This window comes from Danio rerio, chromosome 13, assembly GCF_049306965.1.
Source record: "Danio rerio strain Tuebingen ecotype United States chromosome 13, GRCz12tu, whole genome shotgun sequence".
NCBI classification, from domain to species: Eukaryota; Metazoa; Chordata; class Actinopteri; order Cypriniformes; family Danionidae; genus Danio; species Danio rerio.
Window position 1 is genome coordinate 33,384,871 of NC_133188.1, and position 15,617 is coordinate 33,400,487.

A 15,617-nucleotide genomic window follows, 5' to 3' on the forward strand; every position below is an offset into this window, starting at 1 on the left:
CAATAAATTATCCATCAAAGTAAGTCCTTGCTGGTAAATGAAATGGTTATTTATAGTCTATTGTGCTATATATTGGTTAGATGAGGTGTTCAGTGCTATCTTACAGGAGTAATGTTTAAATGCTTGAGTAAAACAATACAGATCAAATATGTGTTTAAAGTACGGGCTCTGAGATCTTGGTGTCCATTAAAGCTTTCAGATGGACCTTTGAGCTTGCTTCATTCTCAAGCTCAGTGTCTGAGACTAAAACACCATCTTAAGGGGTTAGTTCACCAGAACAAGAAAATTCTGTCATCATTTACTCGCTTTCATGCTGTTTAAAATACAAATGTGTTCATCTTCAAAAGTCTAAAGTCTGTTCAACTAAAACTCTGATGCTTTAAAACGGTTGCACAGTTAATTAAATTTAGTCACTTAAAGGACATTTATCCCAAAATATTTTGTACTCACTCTCTACTTTATTCAAACCTGTTGGGGTTTCTTTCTTCTGTTGAACATAAACAAAGATATTCTGAAGAATGTTAGAAACCTGTAGCCATATACTTCCATTTTTTTACTAAGGCAGTGAGTGGCTACTGGTTTCCAACATCTTCTTTTGTGTTTAACAGAATAAAGAAAGTCAAACAGGTTTGGAACCACTAGAGCATGAGTTAATAGTGAGTACATTTTCATTTTTTAGCTTAACTGTTTTCTTTAATGCACTTTAATTCAAGGTGAGTTAGATGACTTATTGGTCTTTTAGGTTTAGATTTACATACTAAGTTTAAATTAGGTTAAAAATCTACTTTTGTGTTATGACCATATACCTATAAACAAAACAAAAATTAACATCCCCATACATTTTGTTGGCTGATTAAGTACATGAAGAGTAAGAACAACTCTGTAAATGCACAGATTTTTTTCAACCCAGGCTCATTCTGAATATGTACCCCTATATATATTTCTGGAGAGCATCAAATATATCCCAGGAGGTAAATTTTTTGCAGTTTTTGTGAATCCACCAGAGGGCGCTGTGTACGCATTTTGAGATCTCAAATTTCTCTTGCGAGTGCCATTCGCTGTTCTCACGTAAATCTACCAGAGGCTGCCGTTGACTGACTGAATGATTGACTGATCGACTGACCCACCCTCCCCTTTCACTAAATCCAACCAATAGTGTTTTCAAGAGCACAGATTAACTTCCCTAAACCAAACCAATTGTTTTCAAAAGCAATCCGGAAAAAGCCCTCGCCTGATTTTTACCACGTTTTCAGATTTTACTACATTCTCACCCTGGTATTTACTTGTTTATTTTATATTTTGACTTCTGTTTTTGACTTACCCATGTCCTGGAACTGTTCTTTCCCAGACTCAAACCCCAACATCGTGGTCAACTCCCTTTTGTGTCTCAAGTCTGGCAATGTACATGGCGAGTTACTGGACAAACTGGTAACAGCGGCAATACAGAGGCAAGCGCACAGCTGGTAAGCGTGAAAAGGAATGGCATCATACCGCCCTGTAGCGTTCATTTTAAAGTCGAAATGCAGTCATATGTACTTCTGCCTACATAATTTGTGATCTCCAAAAATGTAAATAGGGGGACGTTTTAAGAATGAGCCTATGTTGGATTTTTCTCTGATCAAGGTATTTATCTAAACAAAAGCCTAAATTAAGTCTGTTCATCATAAAAAAAACTTATATTAAACTACTCGTTTTACAAGGATTAATTTTTGCAAATGTTTTGAAGCTTCAGAGTTTTGGGTGAAAATTCTTTCAAAGAAGGACTAGAATCTGTCAAATTTAATTCAAAACATGTTGCATTTCTCAAGGCTTTGGAAAGAAACAAGAAAGTAAGTAAATGAGGAGAAAACTTGAATTCTAAAAAATGCTGGGTTGTCAAAACCCAATGAATGGTCAAATAAAAACAAAATCAACATTGAATTAAATAGATCAATTAAATTTAAATGACAATATTTTAACCCAACTGTTGGTTTTGTCCATATTTGACCCAAATATTGTGTTACAGCAACCCAGAATTCTTTAGACCAAACAAGCTGAACTAAACCACCATAGCGAACAGTTTAGAATATCTCCTAGTGCTTCTTCTTTAACCGATAGCTTTTCCTCCGGCTGGCATTGTCATTCTTGACCCGTTTGCTTCTCTTCACACAGTAGTACTTTGTGACAGTTTTGCGGCACTGCTCGCACTTCACAGCACAACACCAGTGGAACTTGCAGTTACAGCTAGACACGGTTTCGGCCCTGCGCTCCTCCACAGCCAAACCGCAGTCTCCACACAGCCGCTTACAGCTGCGCTTCTCCCATTTACTCAGATTCTTGCCCTTCCTCAAACACTCGCGCCCTTCAGTACCTGGCAAGCCTAGAGTGCGGTTCTCCAAGCAGTAGTCTGGAGAATCCTCCAAATGCACCAGCTCTTTCCGTGAAATGGAGTTGAAGGTTTCAGCAATGGCTCCACGGCTGGCAGCGCTGTTCCCTGCACCGCGCAGCAGATCCACCTTCACCGCCCGGTGGTACTTCTCTTTTAGGTAGTTTCCCACTTCTCGAAACTCGGGCAACTGTAGCCAGCAGGTCTGAGTGGTGCAGCTGCCAGACACTCCATGGCACTTGCATGTCCTCTGCATGGTTCCTTTCACTGCCTAGTTGAAGAGAGGATCTCATGTTAAAGAACTCTTCATGCTCAGTTCTGGAGGCAGACATTCTCATTTCAAAACTTTCTAATTCAAACTTGGAATATACAATGTGCACAATAGCAGGCACCGTATGCATCCATTTGGTGAGTGATGAGGGTGCCGTTCAAGGTTCAAGTCTGGGGGTGAAATAATTCCTGACTGATGAAATAATGAAATGAATGATGAAATAAACAGCTGTCCTCTTATTCACTCTGTGTAAGATTGTTTTTCAAAATTGATGTTCACAAGAAATGTTGGTCAAGCACCAATTTAGCATATCAGAACGATTTGTGTGACACGGATGATTGGAGTTATGGATTTATAAAGGAAATATCAACATGATATGGTTTAGTCTGTCTGTAAAGATAAAACTTGATACACTAAAAAATGTTGAGTCCTACACAATTGATAAACAGTTTTAAGGTTTACCGTGGTTTTGAAAAGTCAAGGTTTTAACACTGTTACATTTTTCCTTTATACCGTTCCCTAATGTATCTGTAAGTTTTGTTTGTTTTTTATGTGTTTTTTTTAAGGACCTTTTACATCGCAAGCTACTGGTCAGTCCATGATTCAGGAAACATCTGAAAAACAAATCTCTAATAAACTAACATCCAGCATGCTGAGGAGCTGAACAGTGAAGTGGCTTCACTTTATATTCAAAGAAAAGAAAAATATCCAAAGATGCCTTCGCAATTTAAAAGGAAATCTGTGTTTTTTTTAAATTAATGAAATAATTAATTTAAATTGAATTAAGAGAGCAGATGTCATTTAATGTTTGCTGACATTTATGGTTTCAAAATATTTTAAATGTTAGAAAAATATATACCATGTTGAATGGGGAAAGAGTTGATGTTTTTTTTACCCAGACATTTAAAAAGAACATATTTTAGAGAAATAATTACAATACCATGATATTATGAAATCCTGATATTTTTACTTAGGTTATCATACCGTCAGAATCTTATTCAGGCCCATGCCTAGTATTGGGACAATATGAAGGAATTAAGTTAGCTTATTAGTTTTTACAAATTTAAATGGATTGAACTGTTGGGGAAAAGGAATATATAGTTTTATTATTTTTGTATCTTTTCATTAAACAATTGTATTTGTATTGCTTAAAGTGATATATATTAACCAAACTTATTCTCGGATGTGATATGCTTTGCATACTAATGAAGCACTTTTGCTAAGTAGATGAAGCTGAAAGAAATGCAAAAGCCTGATTGTCTAAAATAACCCAAGCTCTGCAGCAAAACTTCCTGTGAGCAGAGATGGGTTGAAAATGGACACAATACATTTGCAGTTGAGAAGTCTTGTGCTTTTGACGTTGTGCAGAGAATTAGTAGAAAAAGAGGATGTATGTATGGGTGCGGCCAATGGAAGACTAAGGAATGATGACAGAGACAAGTGACGAATTCCACTAAACTCCATCTGTTATTATCAGCTGCGTATAAAAGCTCGAATCAGGAAATGAAAGTTAATGCGCACCTCCTGAATGTAACTTTTGCATTGCATTGAGACTTTTGCATTGCATTTTGTCAATCTAATTATTTATTTGAATCCAATTAATTACAAATATTTTTGACATAAAAGAAAAACCCTCTTCTGACCTTTTTTATTGAACAAGCATGGAATTGATCAAATATTCCAACCGAACATAAAGTTGAGTTGACCCAAAAAACTTAAGAATTATTTGTTTATTTAAATGAGCAGTTTGAACAAACAGCACATGAAATTTTTTTGAGTGCAGTTTGTGAGTCAGTTGGATTTTATTTTTATTCTTTTGACATTTTTGTGAATTTATTTACTGAAATATTTCCTTTTTGCTCACATTTAAACATTTATTTCAATCTTTGTTATTGGGCAATGGACATAAACTGTAAAAACAGCAATTATTAAAAGGTTAGATGAGCAAAAATAGGGGTGAACGATGGCTCAGTGGTTAGCACTGTCACCTCAAAGCATGTAGGTCATTAGTTTGAGCCCCGGCTGGATGAGTTGGCATTTCTGTGTGGAGTTTGCATGTTCTCCCCATGTTCGCGTGGGTTTCCCCCAGAGTCCAAAAACATGCACTATATGTGAACTAAGTAATCTGAATTAGCCATAATGTATGTGTGTGAATGCAAAAGTGTATGGGTGTTTCCCAGTGCTGGGTTGCAGCTGAATAGGCATCCGCTGCGTAAAACATATACTGGAAAAGTTGGCGGTTCATTCTGCTGTGGTGACCCCTAATGAATAAAGAGACTGAGCCAAAGGAAAATGAATGAATGAATGAATGAATGAATGAATGAATGAACTACTGTTATTACTTGGGCTAAGTTAAGAAGACATTACTTTATTGTTAAGACATGTTAGTACTTTCCAAAACTATACTTTAAACAGTAAGAGTGTCATTTTCAAATCAACATCGAGTCAACAATATTGACTGGATTAAAAACAGAATATTTTAATATTTTTATTGTTTAAAAAGGCCACATTTCAAGTAAAATTTTAAAGAGAGAAACTAAGTGTAACCAGTTAAATAATTACTAGTCAATTGGATGTGTACCATGTTAAATGGTAGTGTCGTGTTTAAAGCACTTGTGTTGTATTTAAACCGTGACATTATTTTGATCATTCTTAGGCTTGCTTTGAGTTTTTACCTATTGGATTATCATGGGAACAGAGTTGTAAACCAGAATAGTTTAGTAGGTAGGCGCCCTATACATCCACTTAAACACACAGAAAAGAACTGCGAGTTAAGAGGAAGCGGTTCAAGGTTCAAGTCTGGGCTTTTCTCTTTTCTTGGTGGTCGTACAATAATTCCTGACTTCGGCTGAAACAAACAGCTGTCCTTTAAAAAGGAACGCCTCTTTTCTCATTCGCTTGGCGTAAGACGCAGAATCAGGGTCTCACATCGAGCTCGGATTGTTCGGCGCAGGAAAGGGGTGTATTTATTTTGCATAGCCATTGTCAACATGTTTTCTGTCATGGGCAGGCCCAGTGGCAAGTCCATTGAGGAGGAAGTGAAAAAGAATTCTTTCACATTTTTTCAGTTACAATGATGCTCCAGGTGCCAATGAATTGACAAAACCTGCAGACGGGGCACAGACAGGATAAACAAAGAGCACTTGAGCCACATGGCTGTGATCCCCGTGGCTCTCTCAAGTACAACAAAGACCAACATAAATGTAAGATCCTTATTGCAAGAATAAAACTAAACACTTATTTGGGAAGCAACAGAATACAGAACCTTTGCAATGTGCGGACCCCTAGGTCGTCTAATTAAGCTTGCACCACTGATCCCAAGAATCTCAAGTTAAGGCCTCGTCATAAAGGACATTCACAGGCTGTAAATAGGCCCTTCTGGTACAGCGCACACTCTATTGGGGGAACGAGTGGCACCTTGCTTATAGGGCTGTGAATGAAACTCTTGGGTGGTAAGCTATCATTAGAAGTGCTGAAAAATGATTCAAAAGCCACTCTACGAGCTGTTGGTGGCCGGGTATGTCTGAATTTTAGGTGCGGGAGACTTGGTGTACCTTGCGTCCTACTTCGTTGTTGTGCAGGTTCATGGCGGCTCGTGCATCCTGTCCGGTTTCCAGCGCATCCACAAACTGTTTGGAGATCACCTCTCCAAATCCCACGTTATCACTGCAGCCTCCCCATAGCCACCCTTGACCACCTGAGGATACAACATGATGATGACTTCATGAGGGTAAACTAAAAAAGTCTACTCTAATGGGCCATAACAATATTTAGTTGACTTTCTCATTATTAGACTTACAAATACATGCATAGTTCATCAAAATTGCAAATATTAAAGATATAGTTCACTCAAAAATGAATTCTCTGTTATAATTTACCCGCACCTCACTTGTTCAAAAACTATTTGAGTTATTTTGAAGAGTATTGCTTGTTCGTACCCATTAGTTTCTATAGTATTTTCTATTATTTGGAAGTAAATTGGTATCAATAATCAACATTTTTCAAAGTATCTTCTTTTGTGTTCAACACGCAAAGGAAAGAAAGGTTTAAAACCACAGGAGGGAGAATGAACGGTGAGGTAATTAAAATTTTTGGATGAACTATCCCTTTAAGCAAACATTTTAAGAACTATCTATAAGCCAACACTTTAAACAAAGTTTACACTTGGTATTAAGATGCATTTCCCCCCAAATCTGATCACAAAAGAAAGATGCTTAAAATAGAAGTAAAAACGAACTAAAATCTTTTGAGCTTGTCCACTTTTAAACAGAAATAGTTGAAAAAGCATTAGGTTAGATTGCAGTTTTAATGCAGATGCTCATGTTGGTTAAATATGTTAAAATAGCCACTAAAGACTACCTATTATCTATCCACTGAGCTAATTCTTAAAAAAATAGGGAACCTGGTATTGAAAAGACTTGCCTGGCAGTACTTTGCCGTCCATCTTAAGTTTAGTCTAAAAATAAAATACTATAAGCACATTGTTTTCTTATCGTTCTCTTATCATTAAGTGCTGATTCCAAGACTATACCAAAATAAAGGATCTTCCAATTAAATTAAATTAAATTAAATTAAATTAAATTAAATTAAATTAAATTAAATTAAATTAAATTATTTTCCAGAGATGGGTTGCGGCTGGAAGGGCATCCACTGTGTAAAAACGTGCTGCATAAGTTGGTGGTTCATTCTGCTGTGGCGAGCCCAGATTAATAAAGGGACTAAGCCAAAAATAAAATGAATGAATGAACGAATGAATAAATAAATTTAATTAAATTCATATTTATTTCTATAGCACTTTTACAATATAGATTGTGTCAAAGCAGCTTAACATAGAAGATTATAGTAAATTGAAACTGTGTCAGTCCAGTTTTTAGAGTTAAAGTTAAGTTTAGTTCAGTTCTGTCTGGTTTAAATTGAAAGTTCAAACACTGAAGAGCAAATTCCTCGATGCACAGCTCCACAAATCCCAATCACTGACTTACTATCCTTCATCTTAGTCGCTAAATTATCAGGGGGCACCACAGTGGAATGAATTGCTAATCAGCTCCCAATCAGCACATTTAAATGACTCATGTGGGAACATGTGACACTGAAGTCTGCAGTAATGATGTTGAAAACTCTGCTTTAGCATCACAGGAATTAATGACTTTTTTTTACTATATTCACATATTTAATAAAAATAGTTATTGATTCTTTTTTTAAAGTGTAATAATATTTCACAATATAGCTTTTTTGTTTTTTAACATATAAAATTGTTGTCATAATTTTAGGATCAATTTAGCATCTAATCCATTAGATTATATTGAACAAAGTTCAATATTCAGTTTACAGAGTTAAGTAAGCATTTTGGTGGCACAGTGGATGGCACTATCACCTCACAGCAAGAAGGTCGCTAATTTGAGACTCAGCAGGGTCAGTAGGCAATTCTGTGTGGAAATTGCATGTTCCCCCCGTGTTGATGTGGGTTTCCTCCGGGTGCTCTTGTTTACCCCACAAATGCAAAGACAGTTGCTATAGGTGAATTGGGTAGGCTAAATTGTCCGTAGGGTATGTGTGTGAAAGAGAGTGATTGGGTGTTTCCCAGTGGCTAGATAAGTTGGCGGTTCATTCCGCTGTGGCGAGCCCTGATTAATAAAGGGACTAAGCCGAAAAGCAAATGAATGGATAAATGAATGAATGAATAAATGAGTAAGCATTTTTTTCACATTTCTATAATTTTGACACATATAATTGATACTGAATCCAGATATTTTATTAAGGTTAATGGATTTCTGAATCAGCGTATGATTCCATACAACTGTGTTCACATCAGAAATGAACCATCGATAAATTCACAATAACCGTACCCCAACTATAGGTTCAGAAAATGGCATTAAAATTTTTCAAAGCAACCAACTTCCCGCATCATTTGAACCAAACACTTATATAATATGAAATCCTTATAGTGTCTCACCTCGCTGGCCGTTTCGGGTATCATCACATCCACAGTTATCAAAGTCACCAAGGCTACAGTTCCTGGTGAGGGTATACATGACTCCAGCAGAACTGATGGCATGGAAAAACGCTGTCTCTCTGTTTGCTGAAATAACATAAGTGAATTTAGCATGTATAATGCAAACTTGTAAAATACTAGTCTCCTGAGCAAATATTAACCACCATCAGATAATTCCTCAAATTTGTCCACCTCATTTTCACCAGATGGGAAGGACCTTTACGAATTTAATGTGTCTAATATTTTCCTGCTTAATACTGCAAAGTTCATTTTACCAGGAGGGCCCAATCCATTTCCTGGAGATTTATCTTTCTGCAGAGTTTAGATGCAACTTTGATCAAATGCACCTGTCCCTAATTACTACACTATGTTTAGATCCTACTTAGTTGGTTTAGTTATGTTTGAAGAGTTGAACTCTAAAGGAAGATAGATCTCCAGGAACCAGTTTGAGCACCCCTGCATTTTACCATATTTGAATGCCCCATACACTTGTAACCTCACTGGCTCAAACTGTTTTGGGGCAAACTATGGGGCAGTTGAATGCTTGATTCTGATTGGCTGATGAACATTCTAATCTGTGTAATTATTCTCAGATAAAGACACAGCTAAAGTAGTTCGAAGCAGGTCTTCTTGACCACATTACAGTTTCTTATCACTGCATTGAGTAATTATATTATAGTTATTGCAAATTACACAGCCTACAATAGACAAAATTCAAATCAAAACAAAACAAAATGCTTAGGATGAGATGCATGAGAAACAAGTCCCACACACAGATGTAAGTTGAGAACAACTGTATTGAATCTGAATAATGTCTTATACGTGTAGTAACCATAGTATAAGTGTAACAACCAATGCTGGTTCATTGAATTATTACAAAAAATATTGCACACCACACTCTGCTGCACATTGTGGCTGCACCATCTTGGGTGTGCGCTATTTTCTAAAAACTCAACTTGTCAATGCTATTATTCAAAAAGGTAATGATTCACACTCATAAAGTATTAATTAATCATTGTAAATGTTAGTTAATAAACAGCTGTTCATTGTTAAATCATGTTAGGTTAACACCATTAAATAATATTTGAATACACATCAACATTTTATTTTAAAAGTTATGTTAAAGTTGTAATTGATGTACTAAACATTTATTAAGTATTATTCATGATTGTTAAAGGCATAGATCACCTATACATATTAGTTCTGCCATTATTTACTCAACCTTAACTTTTTTCAAACCAGTTTGATTTTTTTTACTCTATTAAACACAAAAGAAGATATTTTGAAAAATGGTGGCAACCTGTAAACTTTGATATCCTTAGTAGGAAAACCAATACTATGAAAATACATTCTTTAAAATATCTTGTTTTGTGTCAATGCTATTATTCAAAAAGGTAATGATTCACACTCATAAAGTAATTTCTTCGTACCGTATTTATTTTCTTTTTACATTCTTCAGGTGATATAAAAAACACAAAAGTTTCGACACAATGCTTTCCTCAGTGTTTGCTAATAAATCATTGACCCATCATCAATTGCTTCTTACTATATATGAAACTTTGAATCCTTCTCTTTATCAATTGTTACCTATATCGGCTAATAAATTGAAGTTGCGCACATGATGAATAATGAAGTGGACAGCGTCTCAAATTAGCAACAGATCCAACTCAATCTCACAGCAATTTGTGTGTTTTTTTTTTTATTTAGTAGCTAATTTTTATCTCATTCGTACATTTTAGGTCAATATATTTTCCTCTAATTACTTTTGAGATTAAGGGTGAGATTTGCGGTCACGTCTCCTTTTAAAAATTGATATGAAACTATGAATTTGTAAGAACTTTTCTGACAATACATAAGAGAGTTCTGCTTCTTCATAAGATCAGGCTGGCAGATCTCAGAGTAGGGTTGGCTTTTGACTCTCTGTCTGCTCTCATGCATTGTCAGTCTGGGGTCGGCACTGGACAGCAACAGCTCCCCACTTTGGCACTTAAGGAATGCCTAATGAAAGGAGTCCGAGGCAAACCTTTGACCCGCACCCTTTGACTTGAGAGGGCGTCCATTTCACTCACTCACTCTGCTGCACAATATCCCCTTGGTGGCTTTTCTATATGCCTATTAACACACCAGGTTTAATTGACTCAAGAATGCAGTGTTTTTCGGGCACATCAACATCGTGAGACTCTTTAAGTGACTGATATGGATGGGCTTTGAGTCAGTAAACACACAGCATACGTATGTATCGCATGCTCTGTTTTAAAATAGGCGTATTTTTAGAGATCGGAGAGCACAATGTATATAAAACCTGCATGGGCAGAGGTCACAGTTCTCACCGCTTCTGAGTCCGCTGTGGGTGGAGAGCTGAAGGGCCCTCTCCGGGCAGTTCCAGCGGTCCCACGCAAACTGATACTTGCACTCTTCAATCCCACTCTGAGCTCCTGCGGCTACACTGCTGGAGTAGATCAAGTAGGCCTGAAACAATGCAAACCACACCAAAGGATTAGGGATGAAATGCACACTCACTATGAAGTGCTTACCAAAACACTTGGACACATTTATTATTATTTTACCAAGCACAGATTACATACAAATACATGTGTGTATTTATTGTAAACTCATAAAATCAACCGTTACTACATGTTAGAAATAGAATTTTAAAATGCAATTAAATTGTCCCATATATGTTTATGAAAATAATTTTAGACTAAACATTCAAGTTGTAAATATATCAAATATCAGTCTAAATGTTTCCTCTTATTGTTCCACAGTGGTGTCAATAATGAATTCATTAAATTGTATGTTTATAACCAAACACCAGCAAAAATAAATCTTGTATTTCTCTGTTTTAAAAGTGTTTCCAGTGGTCCCAAACTTCTGTAATTTATGATGAAACTTTTATTTCTGTTTTAATTATTTTGGAATTAATATATTATATATTAAATAGTATAATTATTGAGGTAAGTGCTTATCTTTTGCTTTAAAATGTACATTGTTTAGTCTATATTCCTTTATATATAAAAATATAAATCATCAAAATGGAACGATTCTTTGAATTGTGATTGTTTTAGTAGTTGTTAATATAATAATTAATAATTTACTGTTGTTCCACAGTGGTGTAAAAAGTACAATGTTAACCGCATGTTCATTTGATAAATTGTAGGTTTAAAAAGGGAACCGAAATAATGCTATTATTTTATTATTATGCTATTTTAAAAACTTTTAACATTATTTTAACATTAGCTAATGCAAGAACTAACATTATCTAACAATGATCAATACATTTATTACAGTATTAATTAATCATTGTAAATGTTAGTTAATAAACAGCTGTTCATTGTTAAATCATGTTAGGTTAACACCATTAAATAATATTTGAATACACATCAACATTTTATTTTAAAAGTTATGTTAAAGTTGTAATTGATGTACTAAACATTTATTAAGTATTATTCATGATTGTTAAAGGCATAGATCACCTATACATATTAGTTCTGCCATTATTTACTCAACCTTGACTTTTTTCAAACCAGTTTGATTTATTTTTATTCTATTGAACACAAAAGAAGATATTTTGAAAAATGGTGGCAACCTATAAACTTTGATATACTTAGTAGGAAAAGAAATACTATGGAAATACATTCTTTAAAATATCTTGTTTTGTGTTCAACACTTGTTTGGAACAATGGCAGAATTTCCATTTTTGGGTGAACTATCCCTTTAACCATAGGATCTTTATTTTAATGTGTTAAAATCATGTTTTATAATGATTTTTTAAATCAATATTATTTTCAATGACATGAATATTTAGATAAATGTCTTTCTTTTGATTCCACTGTCCCAAACTGAACAGAAAACCCCATAATAAGTAAACAAAAAGTGGTCTATGTGGCTGTGAAACTGTGGTTTATACAATCTAATATGTCTCAAGTGGTTCAGAAGAGACAGGAGCACAAGTGCTCTCACAGGCGGCTGGGTTGCTAATGATGACCACCCACCACAAGCCCCTTCCCTCGCCACTCACTAAAAGTCCTCACAACTTCACATTGTGAATGAGCTGAAGTGTGTGAAAGCTATACGCTCTGCTCCACCGAGAGCAGCGTGTAATACCTAATCCACATGAGACACATCAAATACTGCACCTGTGACCATATTTTTATTTGCCACTCGCATGCGTTGTGATCACAGAGTCACCGTCAAACATTTACTACCCCAATCCATAAATGATTTTGACTTTTTGAAGTCTGGCTCTCTTGATAAAGATCAGCAAAGCAGATCAAAAGATTTTGGCTTACCTTTGGGCCGGTCATCAGGAAATTATTCACTGACCTGGAAGACAGAGCGGCCTGATAAGTCAGCTGACCCACAACTTGTATACATTCCCCTTGTTTGGTTCACATTGGTTAAAAAAACCTTTTTGAATAAAAATTTTAAAGTCATTTAAGCTGATTACAAAGTGGTGAATGATACTGGTCTCAGAAGTAAAACTGTATTATACAAGCAAACACACAACAAAACTGAATTCAGGCAAAACTTAATTAAACTTTAATAATAAAAAAAAAACACTATATCGTCTTGAAAATTGCAAGCAAACCTTTTAAACATTTACAGTATTTTTACTGAATTCATATACAGTGCTCAGTATAATTGAGAACACTTCATTTTGAAGATGAATATTTTGTATCCATTTCTCAGTGAATATAGGCAATGCATTTTGGTGCATTTAAACAAAACAGATATATTTATTAAAATAATATTTTAGTCACCAAACATATTTAGAAATTTAAAGATAACACAATTAAAGCAAAATATTGCAAAAAAAATACTATCTAAAAATTGTATAATTTTTTTTCTCTCTTGATTTTTTCTATATTTAAATTCTTATTTTTCCATAACATTAAAATTTGGGTGTACTAGTTTTTGGACCATCATCGTAAGTTATTTTGTTAGATAAGCTCCAGATTTGACTTCAGTACTGACTAATCTAATGTATATGCACAAATATAATATTGTATAGCTTCCTGTTAAAAATATGAATTTAAAAGATAGATTTGTGAGGAGTGTACTTCTATATGCTGAGCACTGTAGGTAGGCCTATTTAGATTCAGATTGTAAAAGTACATTTCAACCTGTGATATATCCCTTTGGAAATTACGAGAAAAGGTCTCTCTCTGATAAAACATTTTTACATGTACTTGTTATTATAAGTAAAGTCCCCACATTAATAAAAACAATTTTACATATTTAAACCACTCAAATTAATGACAGGTATACTGTTCTTAAAAATGCAGTTTAAATGGAAATTAAAAAATTACATTTGAGATTTACACTGAAACTTTTTTTAATTCCCCATTTACAATTAGGTTAATGTGCTTCAAAGTATTTTTAAAATGAAAAGTGCAGTCTTAAATATCTTAGATTTATTTTTTAAACATATAAATATGTGAGTCTGGACCACAAATTGGTCTTATATTCCAGGGATATATTTAGCAATAGTGAAATATATATTTTATGGGTCAAAATAATAATATATTATATTGTTTAAATAATAAAATATAATGTTTTTTCTGACATGAATTTATCTATATTGTTTTGCAACCTCAGATTTTCAAAAAGATGCATCTCGGCCAATTTTTGTAATAACCTAGCACAAACCATACATCAATGGAAAGCTTATTTATTCATATTTCATAAGATGTATAAATCTCAATTTCAAAAAAGTGACACTTGCGGCTGGTTTTGTGGTCTATAGTCACATAGGCTATCAAAACAACCATAGCTTGCCAACCAAAAAAACGAAGCTCAAAGTCTCATTTAACAAAACGACATCCGATCAATTTAATCCACTGACTACTCGGAATATAAAATAAATGCGTGCGTTCGATCTAAAATCAGCTTCAAAACCGCCTGCTTGAACAAAACGCAACGCGTTACTCACCAACTGCAGCAAGTCTTCATGTGAGCCATCAAGATGAAAGCGTAATAATAAACCTCCAAATGCATGAACATCCTGAGAGAGGGAGACTTTTCTTCACCTTGGAAAGCAGAGGCGTCTGCGAGAGCTCTATATAACCTACATCCAGGATTCAGAGGCTGGGGGTCTCATGTGTGAGCCAAGGGGGTTCTGAAATGGAGCTCCTCTCATCCCAACAAGAGATTATCTGCTTAATTAAAGATTTTCCCTTTTCTTACTCGTTCAGCCAATCAGAACTATTGTACCAGAGAGAGATTGAAATGATCAAAAGGGCACCCTGGGCTCCTCCAGGACAAATAGCTGGGAAGAGCTCCCTGCGCGCTAACAGTTGGAGTGAATTAATATGAAATCGGGATGGCATCTCTAAGGTTGTGCCTTAAAACTCAATTTCAAGAGCAGCATGAAAGGCTCTGATACAGTAGCTGATAACGCTCATAGGGATTAGGGACATTATCTGCTGGATCAAACGATAAATGTTATTTGTAGGGTTCTTATTAATGTATCGGCTTTAAATTCGACTCGTGGGTAAATTGAGTAAAAACGAGAATGCAAAAAATAAAGGTAATAAATGCAAATTAATTTTAGAACACCCGAACGAGTGGTTTGATGATTTGTTGCACCTCAAAACTTCACCGAAAGAATCCAAAGAGATTCAAATAAACAGCGGGAATTAACATAGATAAGGGGGATAATCGATTGGATTGTGTGTTTGTGGTTTTCAGGAGGACTTCATAAACTCTATTTAGAGTGTTATTTTACCTTTTCTTCCAGTTTATCCGCTGCTGACCCTTCGTGACCTCTGGGTTCTGCTTCTTTGACGTCCGAGTATCTTCTCGTGTGCAAATTAGGATTAGGCGAGTTATTTGGCAGATTCCTGAGGGATGTTTTTGGATTACGTTTTGAAAGGCTTCCATGAGAGTGAAGTAAAATGAGTTTGCCACTATAAAGAGAAAATTGATTTCTAAATCCTCTGGTCTTTTTGAATGTGATTATACTGTTTTATGAATTGAGTAGGCAAGAA

The 15,617-nt window shown here is 35.2% G+C and overlaps 1 protein-coding gene across 1 annotated transcript; it reads right to left on the reverse strand.

Moving 5' to 3' along the window:
- Positions 1 to 1,919: 1,919 nt before the first annotated feature.
- On the reverse strand, positions 1,920 to 14,665 carry wnt8b (wingless-type MMTV integration site family, member 8b). The gene is made up of 6 exons (NM_130959.3): positions 14,561 to 14,665; positions 12,918 to 12,951; positions 10,959 to 11,097; positions 8,590 to 8,715; positions 6,191 to 6,333; positions 1,920 to 2,636 (listed from the first exon to the last, which is right to left on the reverse strand). The coding sequence occupies exons 1-6, from the start codon at positions 14,629 to 14,631 to the stop codon at positions 2,073 to 2,075; spliced, it is 1,077 nt and encodes a 358-aa protein (NP_571034.2). The 5' UTR covers positions 14,632 to 14,665; the 3' UTR covers positions 1,920 to 2,072.
- Between the last annotated feature and the right edge of the window lie 952 nt (positions 14,666 to 15,617).

What these genes read in the sequence shown, in the direction of transcription:
- wnt8b (NM_130959.3), bottom strand. Translation starts at nt 14,631, where the DNA reads ATGTTCATGCATTTGGAGGTTTATTATTACGCTTTCATCTTGATGGCT. An exon ending in TCCTGATGACCGGCCCAAAG is followed by an intron (nt 11,098 to 12,917) that starts GTAAGCCAAAAT and finishes GCATTGTTTCAG; the next exon opens with GCCTACTTGATCTACTCCAG. An exon ending in TACCCGAAACGGCCAGCGAG is followed by an intron (nt 6,334 to 8,589) that starts GTGAGACACTAT and finishes TTGTATCCTCAG; the next exon opens with GTGGTCAAGGGTGGCTATGG.